Source organism: Empidonax traillii, unplaced genomic scaffold (genome assembly GCF_003031625.1).
Source record: "Empidonax traillii isolate 1590-97213 ecotype Southwest subspecies unplaced genomic scaffold, ASM303162v1 scaffold1677:size138040, whole genome shotgun sequence".
Classification (NCBI taxonomy): Eukaryota; Metazoa; Chordata; class Aves; order Passeriformes; family Tyrannidae; genus Empidonax; species Empidonax traillii.
The window spans coordinates 78,003-98,605 of NW_020956870.1; the positions used below are offsets into that span (position 1 = coordinate 78,003).

General features: G+C 49.7%; 2 protein-coding genes across 2 annotated transcripts in view; one reads left to right on the forward strand and one right to left on the reverse strand.

The window, feature by feature from the left end:
- RIF1 (replication timing regulatory factor 1) overlaps positions 1-8,465 on the forward strand; it is a 32,629-nt gene extending 24,164 nt beyond the window's left edge. Inside the window, exons 27-35 of the mRNA XM_027908312.1 lie at positions 393-482; positions 566-620; positions 1,142-4,069; positions 4,479-4,616; positions 4,881-4,958; positions 5,068-5,183; positions 6,053-6,206; positions 6,523-6,631; positions 7,297-8,465. Coding sequence (XP_027764113.1) covers positions 393-482; positions 566-620; positions 1,142-4,069; positions 4,479-4,616; positions 4,881-4,958; positions 5,068-5,183; positions 6,053-6,206; positions 6,523-6,631; positions 7,297-7,538 — 3,910 coding nt within the window. The 3' untranslated portion in view covers positions 7,539-8,465. The remainder of the gene's footprint in view (positions 1-392; positions 483-565; positions 621-1,141; positions 4,070-4,478; positions 4,617-4,880; positions 4,959-5,067; positions 5,184-6,052; positions 6,207-6,522; positions 6,632-7,296) is intronic.
- A 346-nt stretch (positions 8,466-8,811) lies between these two features.
- The window catches only part of NEB (nebulin), a gene marked incomplete at its 5' end in the record, with an annotated part of 51,222 nt that continues 39,430 nt past the window's right edge, over positions 8,812-20,603 (reverse strand). Inside the window, 13 exons of the mRNA XM_027908313.1 lie at positions 8,812-9,494; positions 10,080-10,189; positions 10,390-10,542; positions 11,155-11,247; positions 11,853-12,036; positions 12,285-12,392; positions 12,769-12,861; positions 14,311-14,403; positions 14,813-14,905; positions 15,427-15,519; positions 18,610-18,702; positions 19,881-19,973; positions 20,474-20,566. Of these exons, the coding sequence (XP_027764114.1) occupies positions 9,321-9,494; positions 10,080-10,189; positions 10,390-10,542; positions 11,155-11,247; positions 11,853-12,036; positions 12,285-12,392; positions 12,769-12,861; positions 14,311-14,403; positions 14,813-14,905; positions 15,427-15,519; positions 18,610-18,702; positions 19,881-19,973; positions 20,474-20,566 (1,473 nt within the window). The remainder of the gene's footprint in view (positions 9,495-10,079; positions 10,190-10,389; positions 10,543-11,154; positions 11,248-11,852; positions 12,037-12,284; positions 12,393-12,768; positions 12,862-14,310; positions 14,404-14,812; positions 14,906-15,426; positions 15,520-18,609; positions 18,703-19,880; positions 19,974-20,473; positions 20,567-20,603) is intronic.

Below are 20,603 nucleotides of genomic sequence, written 5' to 3' on the forward strand. Positions count from 1 at the left end.
ACAGGGAATTGAGTCTTGACCTCCCATACAAGTTATAAAGTTTAAACCTAAAAGAGCTCCTTGCTTTGCTATTTTGAAGCAACCAAATTACTCTCAGACTGCATTTTTTCTTTTGATTAAATGCACTCTCTGTAGTCTGTTTAGGGTCTGGTAATTTGGAGTTTACATTTTTACTTCATGAAGTGAAACAGCAGAAGATGTAATTTTTCCTAAATCGTGGGGCAGGGCTGGGTTGTGCAGTCAGCAAGTGCTGGGCAATTCTTTGCAGAATTTTCCCCAAAAGCTTGTTGGATTTAAAATTTATTTCATGCAGCTGAAAAGAGTGGCCTTGAAATGAGGAGATACTAAATTCCAAAGACGACTCTGACTTCCCATGGCTGGTTTTGTTTCAGGGTTGATATTCCTGCCATGTACAACAATTTGGATGCATCACAGGACACCACCTTATTTTCTCAGTATACTCAAAGCCAGGAGGACTCTTTGTAAGTAGGAGTGACCACTGAGGACATTAAAGGTGCCCCCCTTTTTTTGCAGCCACTCCTAATTTGAATTACTTCTGTTTTAGGGAAGCATCGCCTTTAACAGAAAATGCCAAAGAAGATGCTGAAAGCAAACCTCAGGTAATTCCTCATTGTCTGATGGGGATGAAAATATCAGAGTTACAACCACAACATGAGAGCTTTTGTGGTTTTGTCTTCCCTTCTCATCACCAGGGGGGAATTCACCACCATTGCAGTGGTTTTGCTGTGTTCTGTTTATAGCATTTATTGGGCATTTTGATTCCAAAAGGGGAGGGTTTATATCAGCAGTTCTAGTGGGGCTGTGTTGGATCTTTGTTACACAGCTCCAGGTATTCCAGGGTCAGTCATGTGCATGTGCTGTCAATAATATTTTCTTGGGGTAAAGGTTGTAAATCCTAAATTCCTTTTGGGGAGGAATTGGCTAAACAGCTGATTTGATAAGTGGGTAAAATTTGATAAGTGGGTAAAATAAGTGGGTAAAAAAAAAACTTACAGCTTGAGCTGTAAGTTTGTTAATACCTCTAGCAAAACTGAAATAAACCATCTCTGCAGTTCTTTGCTTTGGGTTGGGGGTTGAAAAGAAGTATCTTTCATAACCACTGTTGATGTTTTTGAGACAGGAAGAAAATGCAAGGAGTGAAGGGTGTCCCTCAGGGGAGAGCTCAGCTCCCACCAGCGAGGGGGAGTCCCAGAGCAGCACAGCCCAGCTGATTGCAGAGGAGCCATCAGCTGGAGAGCAGTTAGAGACAAGCTCTGTGGAAGCAGCTTCCAAGGAGAGCTCGGCAGGGAACGAAAACACTTCCAACGTCAGCAACAGCTCAGCTTCCAGTGACGTCATTTCTGGCACCCCCCAGCCCGTGAGCCGCCGGCAATCCTTCATCACCCTGGAGAAGTTCAGCGGGGCAGAGAGCAGGCCCTTCAGCCCCTCAGCCCTCACCCCCTTCTCAGAGCTGGCTGGGGGTGCTGCCCTGGCAGCCAAGCAGGACCAGGGCGGTGCCAGAGCAGAGAAACCTGCAGAGGAAAACAAGAAACCTTCGAAGCCAGAGCCCGAGCCCGTGCTCGCCGCCATCCGCAGGCTCACGCGCCGCCAGAGCAAGATGGAGCTCCAGGGGAATAAGTCCAAGGTGCTGAACAGGTCAGAACAGGAGTCTCTGGCCTCTGACAGCATGGAAAGCACTGCTGAGCTGTGCTCCACTGTGGAGGACGTGGAGCACATCCTGCTGTCCCAGTCGCAGGCGCTGCACTCCACGGACGCCGACATCAGGAAGGTCGAGGACACCATCGCGGAGATAGAGAGAGCCCGTGCCTTGGACATGGATGCCAAGGAAAACACCCCCCCAGACACCAGCACCGTCTCCCCTGACCAGGCCACGGGTGAGGACACCCAGGTGCCGCAGGTGTCCCCTCAGCAGAAGGTGCTGCGGCGTTCCCTGAGGCGCCGCTCGGAGACTGCGGAGAGCCCCTCGGGGAGCCAGGACAAGGAGGATGGGATCCAAAGGAGGGACAGGAGGAAAGAGGATGACAAAGCTGGGCAGAAGAAGGGGGCCCAGCCTAAGGATGATGGATCCCAAAAGCAGAAGGCTGGGAGAACAGCAGAAAACACAAGTACAAAAGAAAGCAGGCAAGCCGGGAGAGCTGCAGAGGAGTGGAGCTCCAAGGGCTCTCCTGCTTCCAGGGGCATTGATGGGGAAGGGAGCAGGAGTGGCAGGAGGGCAGAAGAGCCCCTGAAGGCTGAGGGGGAAGGTCAGGACAGCAACCTGAAGGTGATGGAGCGCCCACGGTACCACACCAGGAGATGTGCCCAGGGATTGCTCTCCAGCATAGAGAACTCAGAGGCTGAGGGTTCTGCCAAGGAGGAAAGCACAAGGAAGAAAAAACACAGCAAAGCGAAAACCAGAAGTGATTCTCTGGAAAATAAATTGAAAGATGGGCAGCCAGGAAGCCACAGCCAGGAGGTGTCTTCCCAGGGAAATGAAACTAAGAGTCCAAATAAAGAGGAAGCTGAAGTCAGCACAGCTGAACCGTGTGGCCTTGAAAACCAGGGAGTTCCTCCCACTGCTGGTGAAGCTGTGGGATCTGCCAGCTCTGGGAATCCACCTGCTGCTCAGAACAGCAGTGAGGAGCAAAAGCAGAGTGACACAGGGATGGAGTCACTGCCCAGCCCCTCTGTGCCTGAGCAGGACGGGACAGCAGCACAGCAGAAGCAGGAGGAGGAGAAGCAGCCAAGCCCAGGGGGGTGCTGTGCTCCAGCAGCAGATCCTTCCTCTCTGCAGACACCTGAGTGTCACAGCAAGAGGAGCAAGAGGGCCAAAAAAAACAAGAGCTGTGACTGCTGCTTTAAAAAGCCGAAGCAACAAATCACATCACTGACTGAGTCCAGGAAGAGGAAAACTCCAGAGCTGGACGAGCCCCAGAGCCCCCCGGCTCAGACACCTGCAGGGGACTCAAAGCTGTGTGAGCACTCGGATTTGGAGGAAAGCTTCTCCCTGCCCCCCTGTGCCATGAGCACTCCAGTGCATCCCCCACAGGAGCCCAGCACAGGTGACCTGGAAAGCCAGGGAATGTCTGTGGATAAGCTGCAAGGAAGCAGTGTTGAGATGGAGGTGGAGCCAGGGAGTCCAGAGTGCTCAGCAGGGGAAACCGGTGACTTCATAGAGGAGATGAGGGAACCTGCTCATCAGAAGGAGCCAACGGAGCAGGTTCTGTCAGAGCGGGTTCCAGGGCAGCCTGGGGAGAGCTGCCTGGCCATGGAGAGCCAAGGGGAGGGAGCAGCAGCTCCAGGAAAGGATGGAACAGCAACTCCAGAGAAAGAAAGAACAGTGGCTCCAGAAAGGGAGGGACCAGCGGCTCCAGAGGAGGAGGAAACAACAGCTTCAGAAAAGGAACTATCGATGGCTCCAGAGAAGGAGGAGCCAGCAACTCCAGGAAAGGATGGAACAGCAACTCCAGAGAAAGAAAGAACAATGGCTCCAGAAAGGGAGGGACCAGCAGCTCCAGAAAAGGAACTCGTTATGGCTCCAGAGCAGGAGGAACCAGCAGCTCCAGAAAACGATGTACCAGCAACCCCAGAGAAGGAGGAACCAGCAGCTCCAGAGAAGGAATTAATTACAGCTCCAGAGAAGGAGGAACCAGCAGCTCCAGAGCAGGAAGAAATAAGTCAGAATGGACAGCTGGAGGAGATGCCTGAGGAACTGCCTGTTGGTAGCAAACCTGAGGAGAAGGAGATCAGCAATCTAAAGGGCAATCAGGATGATGAAGGAGAAGCTGAGGATACCACAGGAGAAACCTGTGTTATTCCAGAGAAAGAGATGAAGGAGGAATTAATAGAACCTGATATAACAACGCCTGAAAACGTGGCCTTGGAAGATCCCAGTGTGGAGTCACCTCTGAAGGCAGGTGGTGATTCTCTGGTGCTGGTGAACGAGAGCCCCACCAGCATCCAGGCCCGCTGCACGTGGTCTCCCTCAGCTTCCCCTTCCACCAGCATTCTGAAGAGAGGGGCCAAAAGGAGCCACCAGGATGATGATTCCCTGTCACCTGCTCACAAGGTACTGCCCTGGGGGTTGTGGTGCCTCCCTCACAGCTGGGATGGGGTCAGTGGTTGCTCTGAGCTCCAGATACGTTCAAAGGCTTGAGTTTCACTGGGAATAATCTGCTGCTGAGGCTGAGGGTGCCAGCACTGACAGACTTCCATTATGAGGGTGTAGGTGAGTGGAGTTTATTTTTGAAGCAGAGCACCAGGGCCTGACCTGGAGCCCTGCAGGACTCAGGGCCAGCATCCTCATTTACCACTGCCTGGGGAGTTCCCTTGGCAGAGACGAATCCACGGCGTGTCCTTGGAGTGAAACATTTCCTGGGCCAGCCAGGAACTTCCATGACCTCATTTCAAACTGAAAGCTGCTCCCCAGGCCCTGGTGCTTTGAATCCCCCCTCTGAAGCCTCCTTTCCTCCCCCCAGATCCGTCGGGTGTCCTTTGCAGATCCCATTCACCAGGCGGGGCTGGCGGACGACATCGACAGGAGGAGTCCCGTGGTCAGATCCCACTCCTCCCCCTCTTCCAGGAGCCTGAAAATCCTCTCCAATATTCAGACTAAGGTGAGTTCTTCACGTGTATTGTGTGTGGGGCAAGTGTTGATGTTATTTATGATAAGGAGCAGGGCTTTGGTGTGTGTTTGCAGTCACTTGAAAGAGTTGTAAGAGCAGGGGGTGTGAGAAGCTGTAACTGCTTTGGGTCTGACTCGTCCTGTTCCTCTGAGATCTCAGGGGGTAGAGGCTGACAACTGAATTCCTGCTGTTGACTGAATTCCTTCTGACTATTCCTACAATCCTGAGATGTTTTTTTCCTCTTTTTCTATCCAGCACATTACCACTCCAACCAAAGGATTTCTGTCCCCAGGATCCCGTACCCTTAAATTTAAGAGCTCAAAGAAGTGTTTAGTAAGAAGTGCTTTGCTTCATGTTTCTCTTCTTATTTTTTTTTTTGTTTTGTTTTCCCCGTATTCAGTCGTGTGACAGTTAATTTAACACCTTCCCTGGCTTATTCCAGATCACAGAAATGGCCAAGGAGCCTCTGCCGTGCCCTGTGGAACACGTGTACCCAGCCCTGGCTGGCTGCAAAGCTCCTGTTGATGTCATCTTACCCCAGCTCACATCTAACATCTGGTAAACCGGCTTTGCCCCTTTAAAGGGGACATTTCAATATATTGGACCTACAAACCCACAGTTTGTGACAGCTTACTGATGTCTTCAGAATTTTTTTCAGAAGGAGGGAGGTCGGTTTGGTGTGGGAGTGACTTGTCTAGTTTGGAATTCTTCAGGTATTTTTTTTGAAGACTGAAAAGCTCGTGCCCAGGGACAGGGAGCTTTGTGTTTCGTGTGCCAGGGCAGATTGATCTCTGTGATCTGTGACATCAGTCGGAGTTTTCTGTAGTGAAGGCAAAGTGGGACTTGGAAAAATTCTGCATTTCAAATATACAAAGACTGGGCACTTCCTAATTTGGTTTCTGACCTGAATTTCAAGGAAGGGTCAGGACAAACTATAGAGGTGCAGCAGGAACTGCTCAGAGGGGCCTTTTCCTTCCACTCTCACTGCACAGGAGTGGATTTATCCATTCCATTCCCTGCTGGGCACAGGAGAGACTGCCCTTCTGTGTGAGCTTCTGCAGAGGGAGCATCAGCTGCTCTGGTTTTCCCCTTCACTTGTGTGCACGTGAATCATCCTTCCTGCAGGATTTCTGCCAGGCGGAAAGGACCTGAATTCCAGGATGGGCCAGGGCAGGCTCAGGGTGGATCTCAGGGAAAGGTCCTTCCCCCAGAGGGTGGTTGGCACTGAACAGGCTCCCCAGAGCAGTGGGCACAGCCCCAAGGCTGCCAGAGCTGCAGGAGGGTTTGGACAACGCTCTGAGGGACAGGGGGGATTGTTGGGGTGTCTGTGCAGGGCCAGGGCTTGGACTCTGATCCTTGCAGGTCTCTTCCAATCCTGGCTATTCCATGACTCCCTGGTAATGAGGCATTTCCCTCCCCTGCTGCAGTGCCAGAGGTTTGGGGCAGCTCATCCGAGCCAAGAACATCAAGACCGTGGGGGACCTGAGCTGTCTGACAGCCCTGGAGATCAAAACCCTCCCCATCCGCTCTCCCAAAGTCTCCAATCTCAAAAGAGCCCTCAAGGGATACCATGAGCAACAGGTAAAGCTGAATTTTAACACCCAGGAAGCCAGTGTTGGCCTAGTGAACTGATAATTGCCATCATGAAGAATAATGTATTTTTTACCTAATTAGTAAGAGCACTTTGAAACCTGATCCCTGCCTGTCTCAGTAGGGGGGAATTCCAGGTACAGATGGCTTGGTTAAATTGTTAATATTAACAGGAATGGTGATTGTATTTATGATGACATGTGTTTATTATTTATGTATTTATTATTGTGCTTCTCACCACGTAATCCTAATTTTATTTCTGTCATTCTAAAAACGTTTGCCTTGTTCTGCCCCACGAAATGCTCAGGTGAAGTCTCGAGTGCTGGAGGAAATGGTGGTGCTTGAAGATGCTGAAAAGCCTGTAAATGATGTGGAGGACAAACCACTCTGTGCAGATGAAGAAAAGCTTGGAACAGGTACCTCTTGGTGGCTTTTTGCTTCGGATTTAGAGGGTCCTTTTTCTCTCCTGATGGGAACACTTGATGCTTTTATTTTTATTTTGGGTGTGTTAGTAGCAAATGTTACCCCATTAAATGCTGCCTGTAGCAGTGGCTTCTTAAAATTTACATATTTTGAGGGGAAAATGCTGTTTTTTCCCTAAAGAAGCAAAGAACAAATGAGTCAGGGCTGAAGCAGTTGTTGTTCTGAGCCTCAGCCAGGTGTGACTGCTGAGCTGCTCCCTGTTTGGGCCCTGCTGGGGGTGCACAGGACAAACATGATGAGATAATGAAGTGGTGCCTTATCCTGAGGTGGGGACAGGAGTGGGATGATTCCCTGCACACCCAACTGGGATTTGGGGTGTAGATTTTTATTTGGATCCTCCTGGGTCTCCCTGGAGTTCGGCCTGGTGGCTCAAAACCCACGAGGCTGGAAGAACAGAACAGAAAGCCCAACAGAAAGCTCAGGGGTGACTTCAGCTCTCCAGTTAAAATGTGGGAGTTTAAAGTGTGGGATTTGGGACAACGCAGCTCAAAGGGCACTGGCATTGCCTGACTGGGAGCAAATCCTTCCATTTGTGCCCTTGGATCTACAATCCTGATCAGACACAGCACAACTCTCCCTCCACTTCCCTTCCTTGCAGACCTGGCCGAGCCGGCCGTGCCCACGGCGAGCGAGCAGCCCCCGGCAGATCTCCTGAGCCAGATCCAGGCCCTCTCTGCCCAGCTCAGCTCCCAGGATCTCCACAGCTATTCTGGGAGCCAGCTCTTCGAGATGCAGGAGAAACTTGCTGGCATGTCCACCTGCATCCTGAGAAACCTGCAGTCCCGCTGGAAATCACCACCCCCCGACAGCTCCCAGGAGCTGCTTCCCGGGGCTCAGTAAAGGAGGATTTTGTTACAACAGGTTTTTTTTTCCACCCCCCCCACCTTGTTTTTCTTTCTGGTGAATTACTCCTTAAACTGTGCATTTTGAACAGGAGGTATTTTTTAACACTGACATGAATTTGTTGTCATGGGGTTGGTGTTTATTCCCTTCTTCTTTTTTGGTTTTTTGTTGTTGGTGGTTTTTATCCCCCCCTAATTTGTGGGCCTGTTTCCTCCCTGTCAGAGGCATTTGTCTGGTGTTGCTATGCATATTTCTTTCAGGCAGTGGAAGAAAACTTGACAAGAGTTGTGCAATAGCATAGAGACTGTGAAACCAAACCAACAGAGTAGGTAAATTATTTTTGTCAAACCCGAAGTGTTCTTAGCGCTGCGAACTTTTCCTGTGGAGCCAGAGCTGCATCTCCCAGCTCTGCTCCTCTGCTGCCCTGGGGGTTCCTTTGAGCTGCTCACACTCTGCCTGGGAGGTAAGCTGGGTGTAATTCCTTGCAGCAGGAACCTGGGATTTGTACTGGATCTATTTTTCCACGTATTTTTGTAAAGACTCCCACTGAGAAGTGACAAGAGGGGCGTGTGTAGACTCTGCAGAGCCTCCCGGGCTCTGGCCATGTCCTGGGGTGGCAGCAGTTTCTCCTGCTGGAGAGGACTTTTTCCTTGGGGAAAAATGAATGAATTTGGCAAGAAGCTTCTTGTATATTGTGTACAGACTGACAGCAGATGTTTGGTTACTAATTTATGAGGGGGGTTTTAATTGTATGGAATTGCTGCTTCTGGGAGACCTTCAGCGAGAGTTCCCGGCCTTCCCTCGGGAATGCTGATCTGTATATATTGGACTGTGGCTGTCACAGGGGCTGTTCACTGCAAGGAACTGCTGCAGGTGGTTTTAGGACTTACACGTGGGCAAATAAAAGAGAAAATAGTTCCCAAACTTGTTGATGTGCTCGTGGTGTGGTGGTTGTGGGGTTTTGTTCAGCTCCCCCTCGGCATTGCTTTGGATTCCCAAGGCTGGGAGGGAGCTTGGGAGGTGTCCAGGGCTGCTGGAAGGTGGGAGCAGGTCCTGAAGGATGTGGTGGGAGTAGTGTTTGTGTGTCTCATGGAGGAAAGGAACAGGACAAAGGGGTGGCCTGGAGCTGTGATGGGAAGGTGGATGGAGGTTTTTGTGCTTCCCTGGAAATGGTACTTTGGTTCTAAATCTGCCTCCTTAAGTGTGTTCAGCTCTTACATCCAGTGAGATTAATTCCTGCTTTCAGCACAAGGGAACACATCCATCCTACTGCAGAAACATCAGCTTTATTCAGTCACTAATTTACAAGAAACAACAGCTTTTGACCCCAGAACAGTTGCACAAAGAACATATTCGTGAGGCCTCAGCAAGCAGGAGGAGAGGGTTTGTTTTCCCCCTCCCCAGATAAATTTTTGGTTTGAAATACTAAGCTTAGATGTTGCTTTATATGGGAAAGGAAGTGAACAGATTTCAACACATAGCCCAGAAAAAAAATTAGTTTTTGTAGAACGAATAAAGTAACGCTTGGGAGTCTTAGTCTTGATACTGATATCAAATTTTGGAGATCCTGGACTGTGGTTGTAGTGTCATGTTATGGTGTGTTTTTTTTAGCAGTGGAAGAAATGCAAAGTCACTTTTACAGGTGACTTTTCCGAGATGTTTTGAAATAACATTTCAAGAATCCTCTTTGCTCTGCAGTTACTTTTTGTCCCAAGGCCAACCTTGGGCGGTGTCACCCCCCCCTTTTGTGCCCTCAGGGTGGGCAGGGGCAGGGGCTGCTCACACGGCCTCCACGTAGTTTGCCGGGAGCATCCCGGTCTTGCCGGTCCTCTGGACCGTTCCGTACATCCAGCCCTCGTCGATGGCCTGCACGTTGACGATGGTGTCGCCGTCCTTGAAGGAAACCTCGTCGGCGTCAGCTGCTGTGTAATCGTACATGGCCCGGTACGTCTTCTGTGGGGAGAGAGGGGGGAGCCTGAGAGAGCTGGGAATGGGAATGGAGTGGAATTGGGCACCCCCAGGGATGGGGAACCCTGAGAGAGCTGGGATGGAATGGGACACCCCCAGGGACTGGGGAACCCTGATGGCAGAGCAGGGCTGGGAATTCGTGTCAGAGCAGGGAAGGGCAGGTCTGACTCATTGCTGAGGGCACAACCTGCCCCTCTTTAATCTCCTGGTTCAGCTGCTCCTGTGAGTTCTCTCTGAATGAACTCTGAATTCCTCAGGGTTCAGGTTGTAACTCCTGCTGTTAACTTAGTTCTGCTGTTAACTTGGGTTTAGTCTGTTTTAGGCACATTATACAGTGATTTTTATTTCCTTCTGGCTGTACCAGGTGCTTCAGGAGATGAAGCAAACAATGCTGTGGTGAGGTGGGAAATAACCCACCTGATTTACTCCTGAATTAACATAATCTGAACTAATTAACATAATCTGAAGCACTCCAGCCCAGGCCATGGGCCATGGTCCCTGCAGGGCTGTGCACTGTGGGGAGGCACCCAAATCACCCCCTGGGGCCGTGTCCCAATCCCAGTGACTCACCCCGGCAGTGGAGGGGTGGGAGGGGACCGAGGACACCGTGGTTTGCTGCGTGGCCACCGAGGACGAGCGTTGCTGTGGCAGCTCGATGGTTTTCACCTGTTTGTAGCCCACTAGAAGGGAAACAGAGGGGGTGGTGTTAGTGGAGCTGGAGCTGCTGTGGCTGAAGATCCAGGCCAGGTCGCTGATTGCCGGACCAGATTGATGTGTTGGTTGCATCCACCCCTCTCCCTGTGGGTGCTGAGCGTCCCCCTGGCTGCAGGAGCTGCTGCCCGGCTGGGTGGGCAGTTTGGCGTGCCCGGTGCCCCCGTACCTGTGGCAGTGGTGGTGAAGAAGCCCCCGTTGCTGTAGTAGGACAGGCGCTGGTCGGTGCCCTCCGAGGGCTCGGATTTCTCATCTCCGGCCCCGCTGATGCTCAGGGCGCTGGCAGAGCGGGAATGTTCCCGGCTGCGCCGCTGGGCCTGCACTGGGGGGACAGCAGGGACAGGGTCACCAACCCCTGGGGGGGCTCACAGCTCCCTGCTGGGAGCTTCCTGTTCCCAAAGTTTACAGGGAAAAAGCCCCGTGTAAATAATCTCAGTGTTTGATGGGTCCTGAGTGGTGATTTTTAAGTGTTCTGTGGACACCACGCTCAAGTTCTGCTCTTCAGTAGTCACAATAGTTTTATCCTTCCTCCAGCTTCCTTCCTCTTAGCCTTCCACATTCTAATTATCCCACTTTTCCCTTCCTTCTCTGACACAGCTCTGAGCCCTCCCTGGTTTCTGGTTTCTACCCTTCAGGTGCTTTTCCTCTCACTAAGCAGGAAAGGAGTTAAACAAAATAAACGTAACTGAGGGCAGCATTTTTAGTTATTTCAAAAGGAATCACACAAAGTGTGGGTCATATAAACTGTGCTGGGTCATTTTATGACAGAAAAATTCATACTGCATTGTTTGAAAATACGCTGGGGAGGAGCAGCCCCAGGCAGTTTGTCCCCTGTGCCACCCCTGGACTCCCAGCTGTGTTTGGCCCCCAGGACCCCCCGTTTGCAGGAGTCCAACCCCTGTTTGGCCCTGCTGGAAGAGCCCCTGGCACACACCTGAGATCATGTGCAGGCTGCGGGACTGGATGTTGTCCTCGGCGGGGTCGTAGTCGAAGACGGAGCCGGGGTTGGTGCGCCAGACACGGAGACCTGTGGGAACAGCGGGAATGGTGCAGGGCTGGAGCTGCACAGGCTGGCCTGGAGAGCAGGAACAGCAGCTGGGGCTGCCCCTGGATCCCTGGAGGTGCCCAAGGCCAGGCTGGACAGGGCTTGGAGCAACCTGGGCCGGTGGAAGGTGTCCCTGCCCATGGCAGGGGGTGGCACTGGATGGGCTTTAAGGTCCCTCCCAACCCAAACCAGTCTGGAATTCTATGAAAAGCATTTATTTCATCAATTTGTATTTCTCAATTCTATAGCACAGATTAGGCTTTTTTTTTTTAACATTTCATCTACATCAGGGTCTTTAACATGATGAAGTTAAAAATATAAGTAAGAACTATAAGTCCAGTGTTACATTCTAAACTTGGGGAGAGGCAGGGCACAGGTGAGTTAAAGCTGCTGCGCTTTCCAAAGAGATTTTCAAAGAAAAGGACTTCCATAAAATCATCAGCCCCAAATAATGATGAACTAGAACGGATGTGGCTGAGCTTAAATCAAACCACTCGTCCCAGGTCTGCTTGTGTTGTGGAAATGAAGTCCTTATGAAATGAGGTCCTGCTTACCTGGGAGGTACTGGGGTCCTTGTAAAGCCTCACCTGTGAGGTTCTCCTGGTCCTGGTCCACACGTTTCTGCTGCATCTCCACCACCCTCCTCTGGATGCCCCTGTAGCTGATGTCACTGAAGTCCTGCATGTTCTTCTTCACCCTCTCGGTGATGGGGTCGGTGACCACGGGGGTGAAACTCCCTTTGCTCTTCTCGAAGTCCTCGTGGTATTTGACCTGCAGGTTCAAATGCAGTGGCTGTGGCTCTGCAGCTCAGCTGGTGCTCCTGCTTCCCTCAGCTGCAGTTCAGGGAGCAGCCTGAACTTTGGCTTTCCCAATCCAAGGAGCCACGGGAGAGCCCAATCCCTTAAAATGCTTTAGTGTGGAAGAGCTGGGTCAGCAAAGCTGCCTTTGAGCTGCCAGCCAGGCCCGTGTTTGGATGTGACTCCCTCCCCAGGGTGAGGCCCCTCTGGAGCTGCCCTTACTGTGGAGATGTGTTTCTGGCTCTCCCTCACTCTCCTCATCTCCGGCGTGTCCAGGACGTAGGCGGCTTTTCCTTGGACCTGCTTGCGGAAACTGTCCGAGTAAAGAACCTGCCAGGGGACAACAAGGACAGCACCGTGCCAGGATTTACCTCTGGAGCTCCAGGTTAGCAAAGAAGGGCCTGAAGGAGGCCAGGTCCAGATTTTTATATGGTGTTTTATACAGGACATCAGAAATCTCTACTAAAGAACCATCATTTTCTGTGTCCTCAAGAGTAAGAGCAGCAAAACCAGGAGAGGCTTGAAAAGCAACGTGTTATTTGAAATTTAACTGTTTAACAATCCCCCAAACTCCTGTTAATCACGAGGAACGTATTAAAGAATTCCACGTGGTTCCTTCAGCCCTCCAAGCATCAACTCTGAGTGAGGATTTCAGGGATAAAATGTGATTTTTAGTGTCTTTTCCCTCTGGCTGAGCAGGACTCACCGAGCTGATGTTCTCCTGGTTCCGTTTGGCTCTTTCCATCTCCGGAGTCAGAGGGGTTGGAGTTCCCTTTGCCATGTGCTCCTTGTACAAAACCTGCAGAGCACAAACCCGTGGACACAGCTCAGAATTCCAGGCACAATCCCAGCTCTTCCTGGGATGGGAGGGGGTTACTGAAGCAAACCCAGCGCTGCAGGATGGAAAAGATCTCGGCAAACAAAGCGGCTGAAAAGTTATTGGCGAAAAGTGGGGGGAAAAAAAAATTAAAGTCCGAAGGAAAATAGGTAAAAATGAGGAAAACTGGGAAAACGAGGCTGAATTAGAGTGGCTTTGGCTCAGGGTGGTTATTTTGGACACAGAGGTTTGGCTGCTCCCTCAATACCGAGCTGATCTGTTCCTGGTTGCGCTTGACTCGCTCCATCTCCGGAGTGACCGGGCTGGGGGTGGCCTTCCCTAAGCCTTCCCTGTAGGCAACCTGGGGAGCACAGAGGAATTACCACCAGGGAAAACCCAAAACGGGGCTGTTACTGGGTTTAGAGTCAACACCAGCTGTTAGGAAAGGGGAGGAAAAAAAAAAGTCAGGAAAAAGAGGATTAACAAGTTCCACAACAACAACAACAAAAAAGTCTTTGTAAGAGGTGATTTGCTAAAGGGGAAAAATTAGAGGGTTAAGTAAAACCAGGGTATTAAGAAGTTGTCTATCACATCCTCTCCTGTTAAGCACTGCAGGGGGATCTTTGGGCAGTGTTGTACCGAGCTAATCTGTTCTTGATTGCGTTTGACTCTCTCCATCTCGGGGGTGACGGGGGTGGGGGTCGCCTGCCCCACGTTCTCTTTGTACAACACCTGTGGGATGCACAACATGTATCCAGGGCCTTAACAAGCCCCAAAGGGAAAGGGTTTGAGCACAAAAAAATGGTCACTTTGTTATCAAATGGCCAAAAAGTCGAACATTTAGTGCTGCCAGAGGGGTGAGAGAGGCAGAGGGGAGGGACAAGCTGGGCTTTGGGGGGAGCATTGCCGGGCTCTGTCCAGGGGCAGGGATGCTGAAGGGCCAGAGGCTCAGGGAAGACACTTCTGGCTCTGCAGAAAAACATTTTAACAGTTCCCTGCTTTTTTAATGTATGTTTTAAGTCATTCCTGGTCTTTTTTTAGAAGGGAGGAGGGAGTTTTGTTGCCACACTGTCCCAAATTCGGATGTCAGGGATGGGTGTTTTTCCACTGAAAACTGAAATGCTAAATGTAAACCTGAATATTCCTGAGCAACCTGCCCTGATGGAAATGAGGGGTGGAACAAGATGGGATGTAATGTCCCTTCCCAACCCCAACATTCCTTAATCTCCACCAGGAGATCTCTGAGCTCGTCTGGACAGAACCCACGAACACACGAACGAAAAGCCCTCCAAACTGTGGGATCACACCGTTCATTTGGGGTTTAGAAGGAGCAATTAATTTGCAGAAAGAAACACATCTATTTTTAACTTGAATAAGTCAGGAGTTAGGCTGGGATTTGTTAGGCAGACAAAGCCCTCCCCACTCAGGTACCGAGCTGATGATCTCCTGGTTGCGTTTCACTCGCTCCATCTCGGGGGTCACGGGGGTCGGCGTCACTTTGCCCATGTTTTCTTTGTACAGGACCTGCAGGGTACAAAGGAGCATTAAAAACCCGAGGAAAACCCGAAGGGGGACAGAGCAGAAGGCTCAGCTCAGCTTTGAGTTGCACTGAGAAAGGGTTAGAGCTGGGGCACAGGGGCAGCTGGAGCTTGGCCATTAATTCCCTGCTGGAAACACACTGGGAGTGAGAAAGGGTTAAAAAAAAAAATAAAAATAAAAAATCAACCAGAAAACCAAAACCCACTCAAAAAGAGATTTTTTTTTTTTTTTTTCCCCCTCAGTAAAATCCTGCTCCAAACAGGTGTTAAAGTGTCGGGGCCTCGGGGCGGGCTCGTGCCCGCCGGTTAATAAGCACAGATTAATTCCGGTGTTACAGCGCTAAGTTAAACGCTCCATTCCAAGGCTTAGGAAGGGTTTTCCTGGCGGGAAGTACCGAGCTAATGATCTCTTGATTGCGTTTGACTCTCTCCATCTCGGGGGTGACGGGGGTGGGGGTGGCTTTCCCTATGTTTTCCTTGTACAACACCTGCGGGAGGAGAGAAAGAGCCACAGAAAAGCAACAGTCAATCAACAACCAGCTCTCCCTGCACGTTTTTGGGGGTTTTTTTTCCAGCTTGGATTTAGTTTCTCACGGCCCAGGGATTTTTAAAGCAGGTCCTTTAGTAGAGTTTTGCAGCCTGGCTTTTAACTCCTCACAAGAAATGGTGTAAGTAAATCATCAGTGAGCACTAAATACCACAGGGAGGGGCTGAGAATGTTATTAAAAAAATTAAATTAATTGCTTTAAAATAAATGTCAGCACTGCAGAGAAAATGAGGGGAGGTTTTTTAAGTGTTTTAAGGATTAGAAGTGGGTATTAAAAAATCACTCTTGAAATCAAGATAAAGAGGAGCAGAAATCAAGGTTTAAATCGGAGTAAGCCATGAGTAAGAAGTGGCCCCTGCTGGGAGCTGGGTCAGTGTTATTTTGGAACAAACCCACTTTATCCAAAGTGTTAAAAAAGTGGTTTTAGAGGGAGTTAAAGGGCAGTTTTCCCCTGGGAAGTACCGAGCTACAGATCTCCTGGTTGCGTTTGACCCTCTCCATCTCGGGGGTGACGGGGGTGGGGGTCCCCGTCCCCACGTTCTCTTTGTACAACACCTGCACGACAAGAAAGCACCCAAAAAAACATCAGCACCACCCCAAAAATCATGAAATCCATCATCTCCCGGGGAAGGGGAGCTTTTAGACCCCCCCCTCCCCCTGCAGGGAGCTGGAAAGGCAACCCCTCCCTTTGCTGGGAGAAAAGCAGGACACGGGAATTGGATATCTAAGAAAACAACACGAAAAAAGGGAAGAGGGACGTGGAACAGGGTTAAAAAAGATTCAGGATAATGTAAATAATTTACAGCTAACTCCATCAGTGAAGAAGTGGCGGGTCAGTAACGCTGGAAGAGGGGGAGAGAGGATGTTAAAAGCTGATGACACGGAATAAGAGTTGATTACACGGAACAAGGAGAGGAATTGGCCATTTTTAAAGGAGGTTGGAGCGGGGTTTGGGGGCAGGGAGGGGGCTGTTCCTGCCCACGATACCGAGCTGATGAGCTCCTGGGTGCGCTTCACTCGCTCCACCTCGGGAGGCACCGGGATGGGGGTTCCTGTTCCCACCTCCTCCCGGTACAAAACCTGCGGGATAAAGGGCTGGTCAGGGAGGGAACAGCACCAGGGACACGGAGGGCTTGGGAAAACGCCTCCTACACACAGCTTGGGATAAAAACCAGGGATTAAAAACTCCTTGGGATAAAAACCAGGGATTAAAAACTCCTCAAAACCACCCATGGAGCGGCATCGCTGCTCCTGAGTCGGACACAAAACGTGCAACAAAACAGTGGGAAGGTATCAAATACAACAGGAAAACAACAAATAAACCCATTTAATTCATTTCCCACCCCAGCAGGTCCTGCTGATCCCACCCCAGCACTGCCACACCCAGCCAAGGCCCACGGGAGTTTAGTTCTTGTGTACAAAGGAAGGAAAATGAGGGAAAAACCCAGCAGAAGGATTGTTGGGACCAAGAGAAGGAAAACAGAGTGAGGTTTTAAGAGTTAAAAAAAAAAAAGCAAAAAGGTGATCACACTCAAAAAGGTGAAATTCAATTATTAAAATGATATCATTAAAAAAAAAAATAAAAAAGGGAACAAGAATGACGTAAGTAATAATTACAATGGGGAAAAAATAAAATCTCAAAGGACCAGGATATTATTTCTGGGGTAAGTTGATTACAGGGAAAAACAAGAACATTGGTTGGTGTGTTAAAAAGTATTTTAAAAGAGATTAAGAGGGACTTTTTTGTTGTGCTTTTGCCATTCCCAGGTACCGAGCTGATGTGCTCCTGGTTGCGTTTGACCCTCTGGATCTCGGGGGTCACCGGGGTGGGGGTGCCCGTGCCCAGCTCCTCCTTGTACAACACCTGGGGGGCAACAGGGTTAGAGTGACAGCAAGAGAATAAAACCAGCAGCAGCAGCAGCAGCAACACTCCCAGCAGGACAGGGGGGCTCTGATGTGCCCTGGAGAAACAGGGGGTAAAAAAAGCTCTGGAAATAAAAAACGAGTTCCAAACTCTGATCAAAGACTGAAGATGAAGGGGGGATGATTTAGGTGGATGTTGGGAAGGAATTGCTGGCTGGGAGGGTGGGCAGGCCCTGGCACAGGTTGGGCAGGGAAGCTGTGGCTGCCCCTGGATCCCTGGAAGTGTCCAATCTGGAATAGTGGAAGGTGTCAGGGTTGGAATTGGATGGGCTTTAATTTCCCTTCCAACCCAAACCAGCCTGGGATTCAACGATCCCATGAATTCTATCAGACAGTTTAACCTGGGGAGTACTTAGGAGACTCAAGTCTGATATAAATGCCAATAAATACATCATTGTCAATAGTTACTGACAATAAACTGACAACAAATACATTATTGCCCTTTCAGCAGCAGTGACCTGACCACAAGTGAGTCCTTGCAGGAGCAGGGCCTGATGCACCTTCCTGAAACCTCTCCTTACACACTCCTCAACTAAGATTTCATATATATATATTATATATATTATTCCTACTCCTCTCCTGTTGTCAATGGCACTTCCTCACCTTTACAAACACTGATTATTTTTTTTTCCCCTCTAACTTTGCTACCAACACCCCCAGGGCAGTCCCCACCACCTGGGCCACTGCCCATCTGCAACAACACAAAACATCTCCCAAAGGAAAAGGCATCCCACCCAACACAGAAGGAATAAAAGCAGCAATTCCACTTGATCTGCCCATCCCACTCCAGCAGAGCACAGGGCAGGGAGCAGAGTCTGGTCACAGCCACGGATTTGGGGAAAGGAAATCAATAGTTTAGTGTTTATATGTGGTAAAACCAGGGGAAAAAAATCACCCAATAACCAAGGATTGAAGTGATTAATAAAAGGAAAAGCAGGAAATAAAAACCATGGCAAGAGAAAGACGGGAAGAGGGAATCTAAAATCGTTAGTGAGGTGGATCCAATGAAAAATTATAGAGGAAAAAAATCTCAAAACACAAGGATGTTGGTTGTTGTTGTGTGAACTGATTACAGGGAAATGCAGCAGGAGAATTTGGGTGTTAAAGAGTGTTTTGAGAGAGATTAAAAGCGGTTTGGGTTTTATTTTGGCTTTTCAAGTGGAAAAGTACCGAGCTGAAGTTTTCCTGGTTGCGTTTGACCCTCTGGATCTCGGGGGTCAGCGGGGTGGGGGTTCCCCTGCCCAGCTCCTCCTTGTACAACACCTGGGGGGCAACAGGGAGGTCACAACAGGCCAGGACAAATAAACTGCGTCCGATGGAGGGGATTTGGGGAGTTTATGCCCACTAAATGTAGCAGAAAGCAGGAAAAATTAGGAGGGATCGACCAGTTAATAACTGTGATCAATCAAATCCAGAGGAAGGGACAGCTGGGAATGTGCATCCAACTGCTTGGAGGGGCTTCAGCAGGATAATAAAAGGATTAAAGGGAGGGGATTAAGCAAATTGTATTAAAAAAGTGGTTTAAAAAATGCAAAATACCTTAAAGTGCAGGAAAAAAAAATTAATGGACACCAAGCATTGAATGTTATGATTATAGGGAAAATATTTCAAATAGTTCAAAAAAAACAAGTGAATAAAATGTAACAGAGTAATTAAAAAGGTAACAGCGGAAAGGGGAGGGGTTTGTAAGTTAATTAGGATTTTAAAAAAGTCAAAAGATACCGAGCTAAAGTTCTCCTGGTTGCGTTTGACCCTCTCCATCTCGGGGGTGACAGGAACGGGGGTGCCAACCCCCAGCCCCTCCTTGTACAACACCTGGGGCAGCAGGGAAAAGAAAACCAAAGGAGAAAGGGGATAAAAAAAAGGAGAAAGGGAAAAAAAAAAAAAAAAAAGAGAAGGGGAAAAAAAAGAGAAGGGGAAAAAAAAAGAGAAGGGGAAAAAAAAGAGAAGGGGAAAAAAGAGAAGGGAAAAAAAGAGAAGGGAAAAAAAGAGAAGGGGAAAAAAAGAAAGGGGAAAAAAGAGAAGAAAAAAAAAGGAGAAGGAAAAAAGAGAGGAAAAAAGAAAAAAGGAGAAAAGAGAAAAAGAAAAAAGGGAAAAAAGAAAAAAGAAAAAAAAAGGAGAAAGAGGGAAAAAAAAAGGAGAAAGGAAAAAGAGAAGTTAAAAAAAGGAAAAGAGTGAAGAGAGAGAGAAGAGCAATAATTTAATACAGGGAAACGTCAAAGTGTGAAAAATGGTGTTTTTCCAGCCTTGTTCAAAGCCCAGCGAAACACCCTCAGTGAAAACAGGGGGCTGAGGTTCCACTGAGCTTTTTCTTTCCCCTGGGCACAGAAATGTGGGAATTCTCAACTGCCTGGCAACCCTCCTGCAAAGGATTCCCCATCTCAAACAGCAAAATGAGCATAAAGTGCTCCAATTAAACAGGAATACTGAGCAAAACGATGTCTGGGAAGGGTCAGGAGGACAAGTGATCCACATAAATATTCCTCCCTACAGCAATTTTTCCATCTACGTGCAATTATCACCATGTTTTCCTAAGCAGTGAGCTGGGAATGCCACCTGGATTCCTTACAAAGACTGGAGGGTGTAAGAGAGCAGCCACCACAGCAGAAATTCCAACCCAAACCATTCCACGATTCCCTGACCCAGGAAGGGTTAAGGGTTCGTTTTCCACTGCAGAGGTGAGGCTGGAGATACTGGAAGGGTGGGCTCTGTTACTGAGCACAGTGACACCACTCCCACTATTAACAATCCCTTGGGAATTCAAACAAGGCACCGCTCAACTGCTTCAATTTACTGGGGTTAAAATCTCCCTGCTGGGAGAACTCAGTGACAGGTTCAATGAGGGGAAAAGGAAAATATCGGATCCTGACAGGGTTGCAGTGGCTTCACAAGGGAAGGGCTGCTCAGAGTTCCCCCAGGAATGGGAAGGATGGTGTCAGGGAGGAGCTGAAGGGGTGTCAGTGGCACTGGAAGGGGAGGGTGTGGCTCAGTACCGAGCTGATGTTCTCCTGGTTACGCCGCACTCGCTCCATCTCCGGCGTCACCGGGGTGGCCGTGCCCGTCCCCAACCCCTCCTTGTACAACACCTGTGAGGGACAGACAGTGCCCACAGCAACCCCCTGAGCAGGGGCACAGCCACCTCCTCTGCCCCTGCCCTTGTACAACACCTGCCAGGGACAGACGGTGCCCACAGCAACCCCCTCAGCAGGGGCACAGCCACCTCCTCTGCCCCTGCCCTGGCTCATGCTCAGCGTTAGGTCACTGCTGATTCACTTCACACCGGATCCACAGGCCAAGATTAATGAAGAGGCTGATGGGGGATCATTCTGTAAATAGGGGATGGGAGGGGAGAGAAGATAAAGGCTCGAGATGAACACGGGGAGGTAAATTCACTTTGGGCTCTCAGAGGAAACGCAGAGGAAGGTGTGAATCCCCCCAAAAAGCACAAACAGGGGGAGTATCAGAGTTAAGACACTGCCAGGGCAAAGCCAGGACTGCAGCCCTGAGGGAGGAGGAGTGTTAGGGGTTTCCAGGGCGGGATTGCAACAGCAGGGTTGGGATTTGTTGTTGCAATCCCGGGCAGTACCGAGCTAATGTGCTCCTGCGTGCGTTTGACTCGCTCTATCTCGGGGGTCACGGGCGTGGGGGTGCCCGTGCCCAGCTCCTCCTTGTACAACACCTGTGGGACACAACGTAGAAATACGTGACAAAGGGAC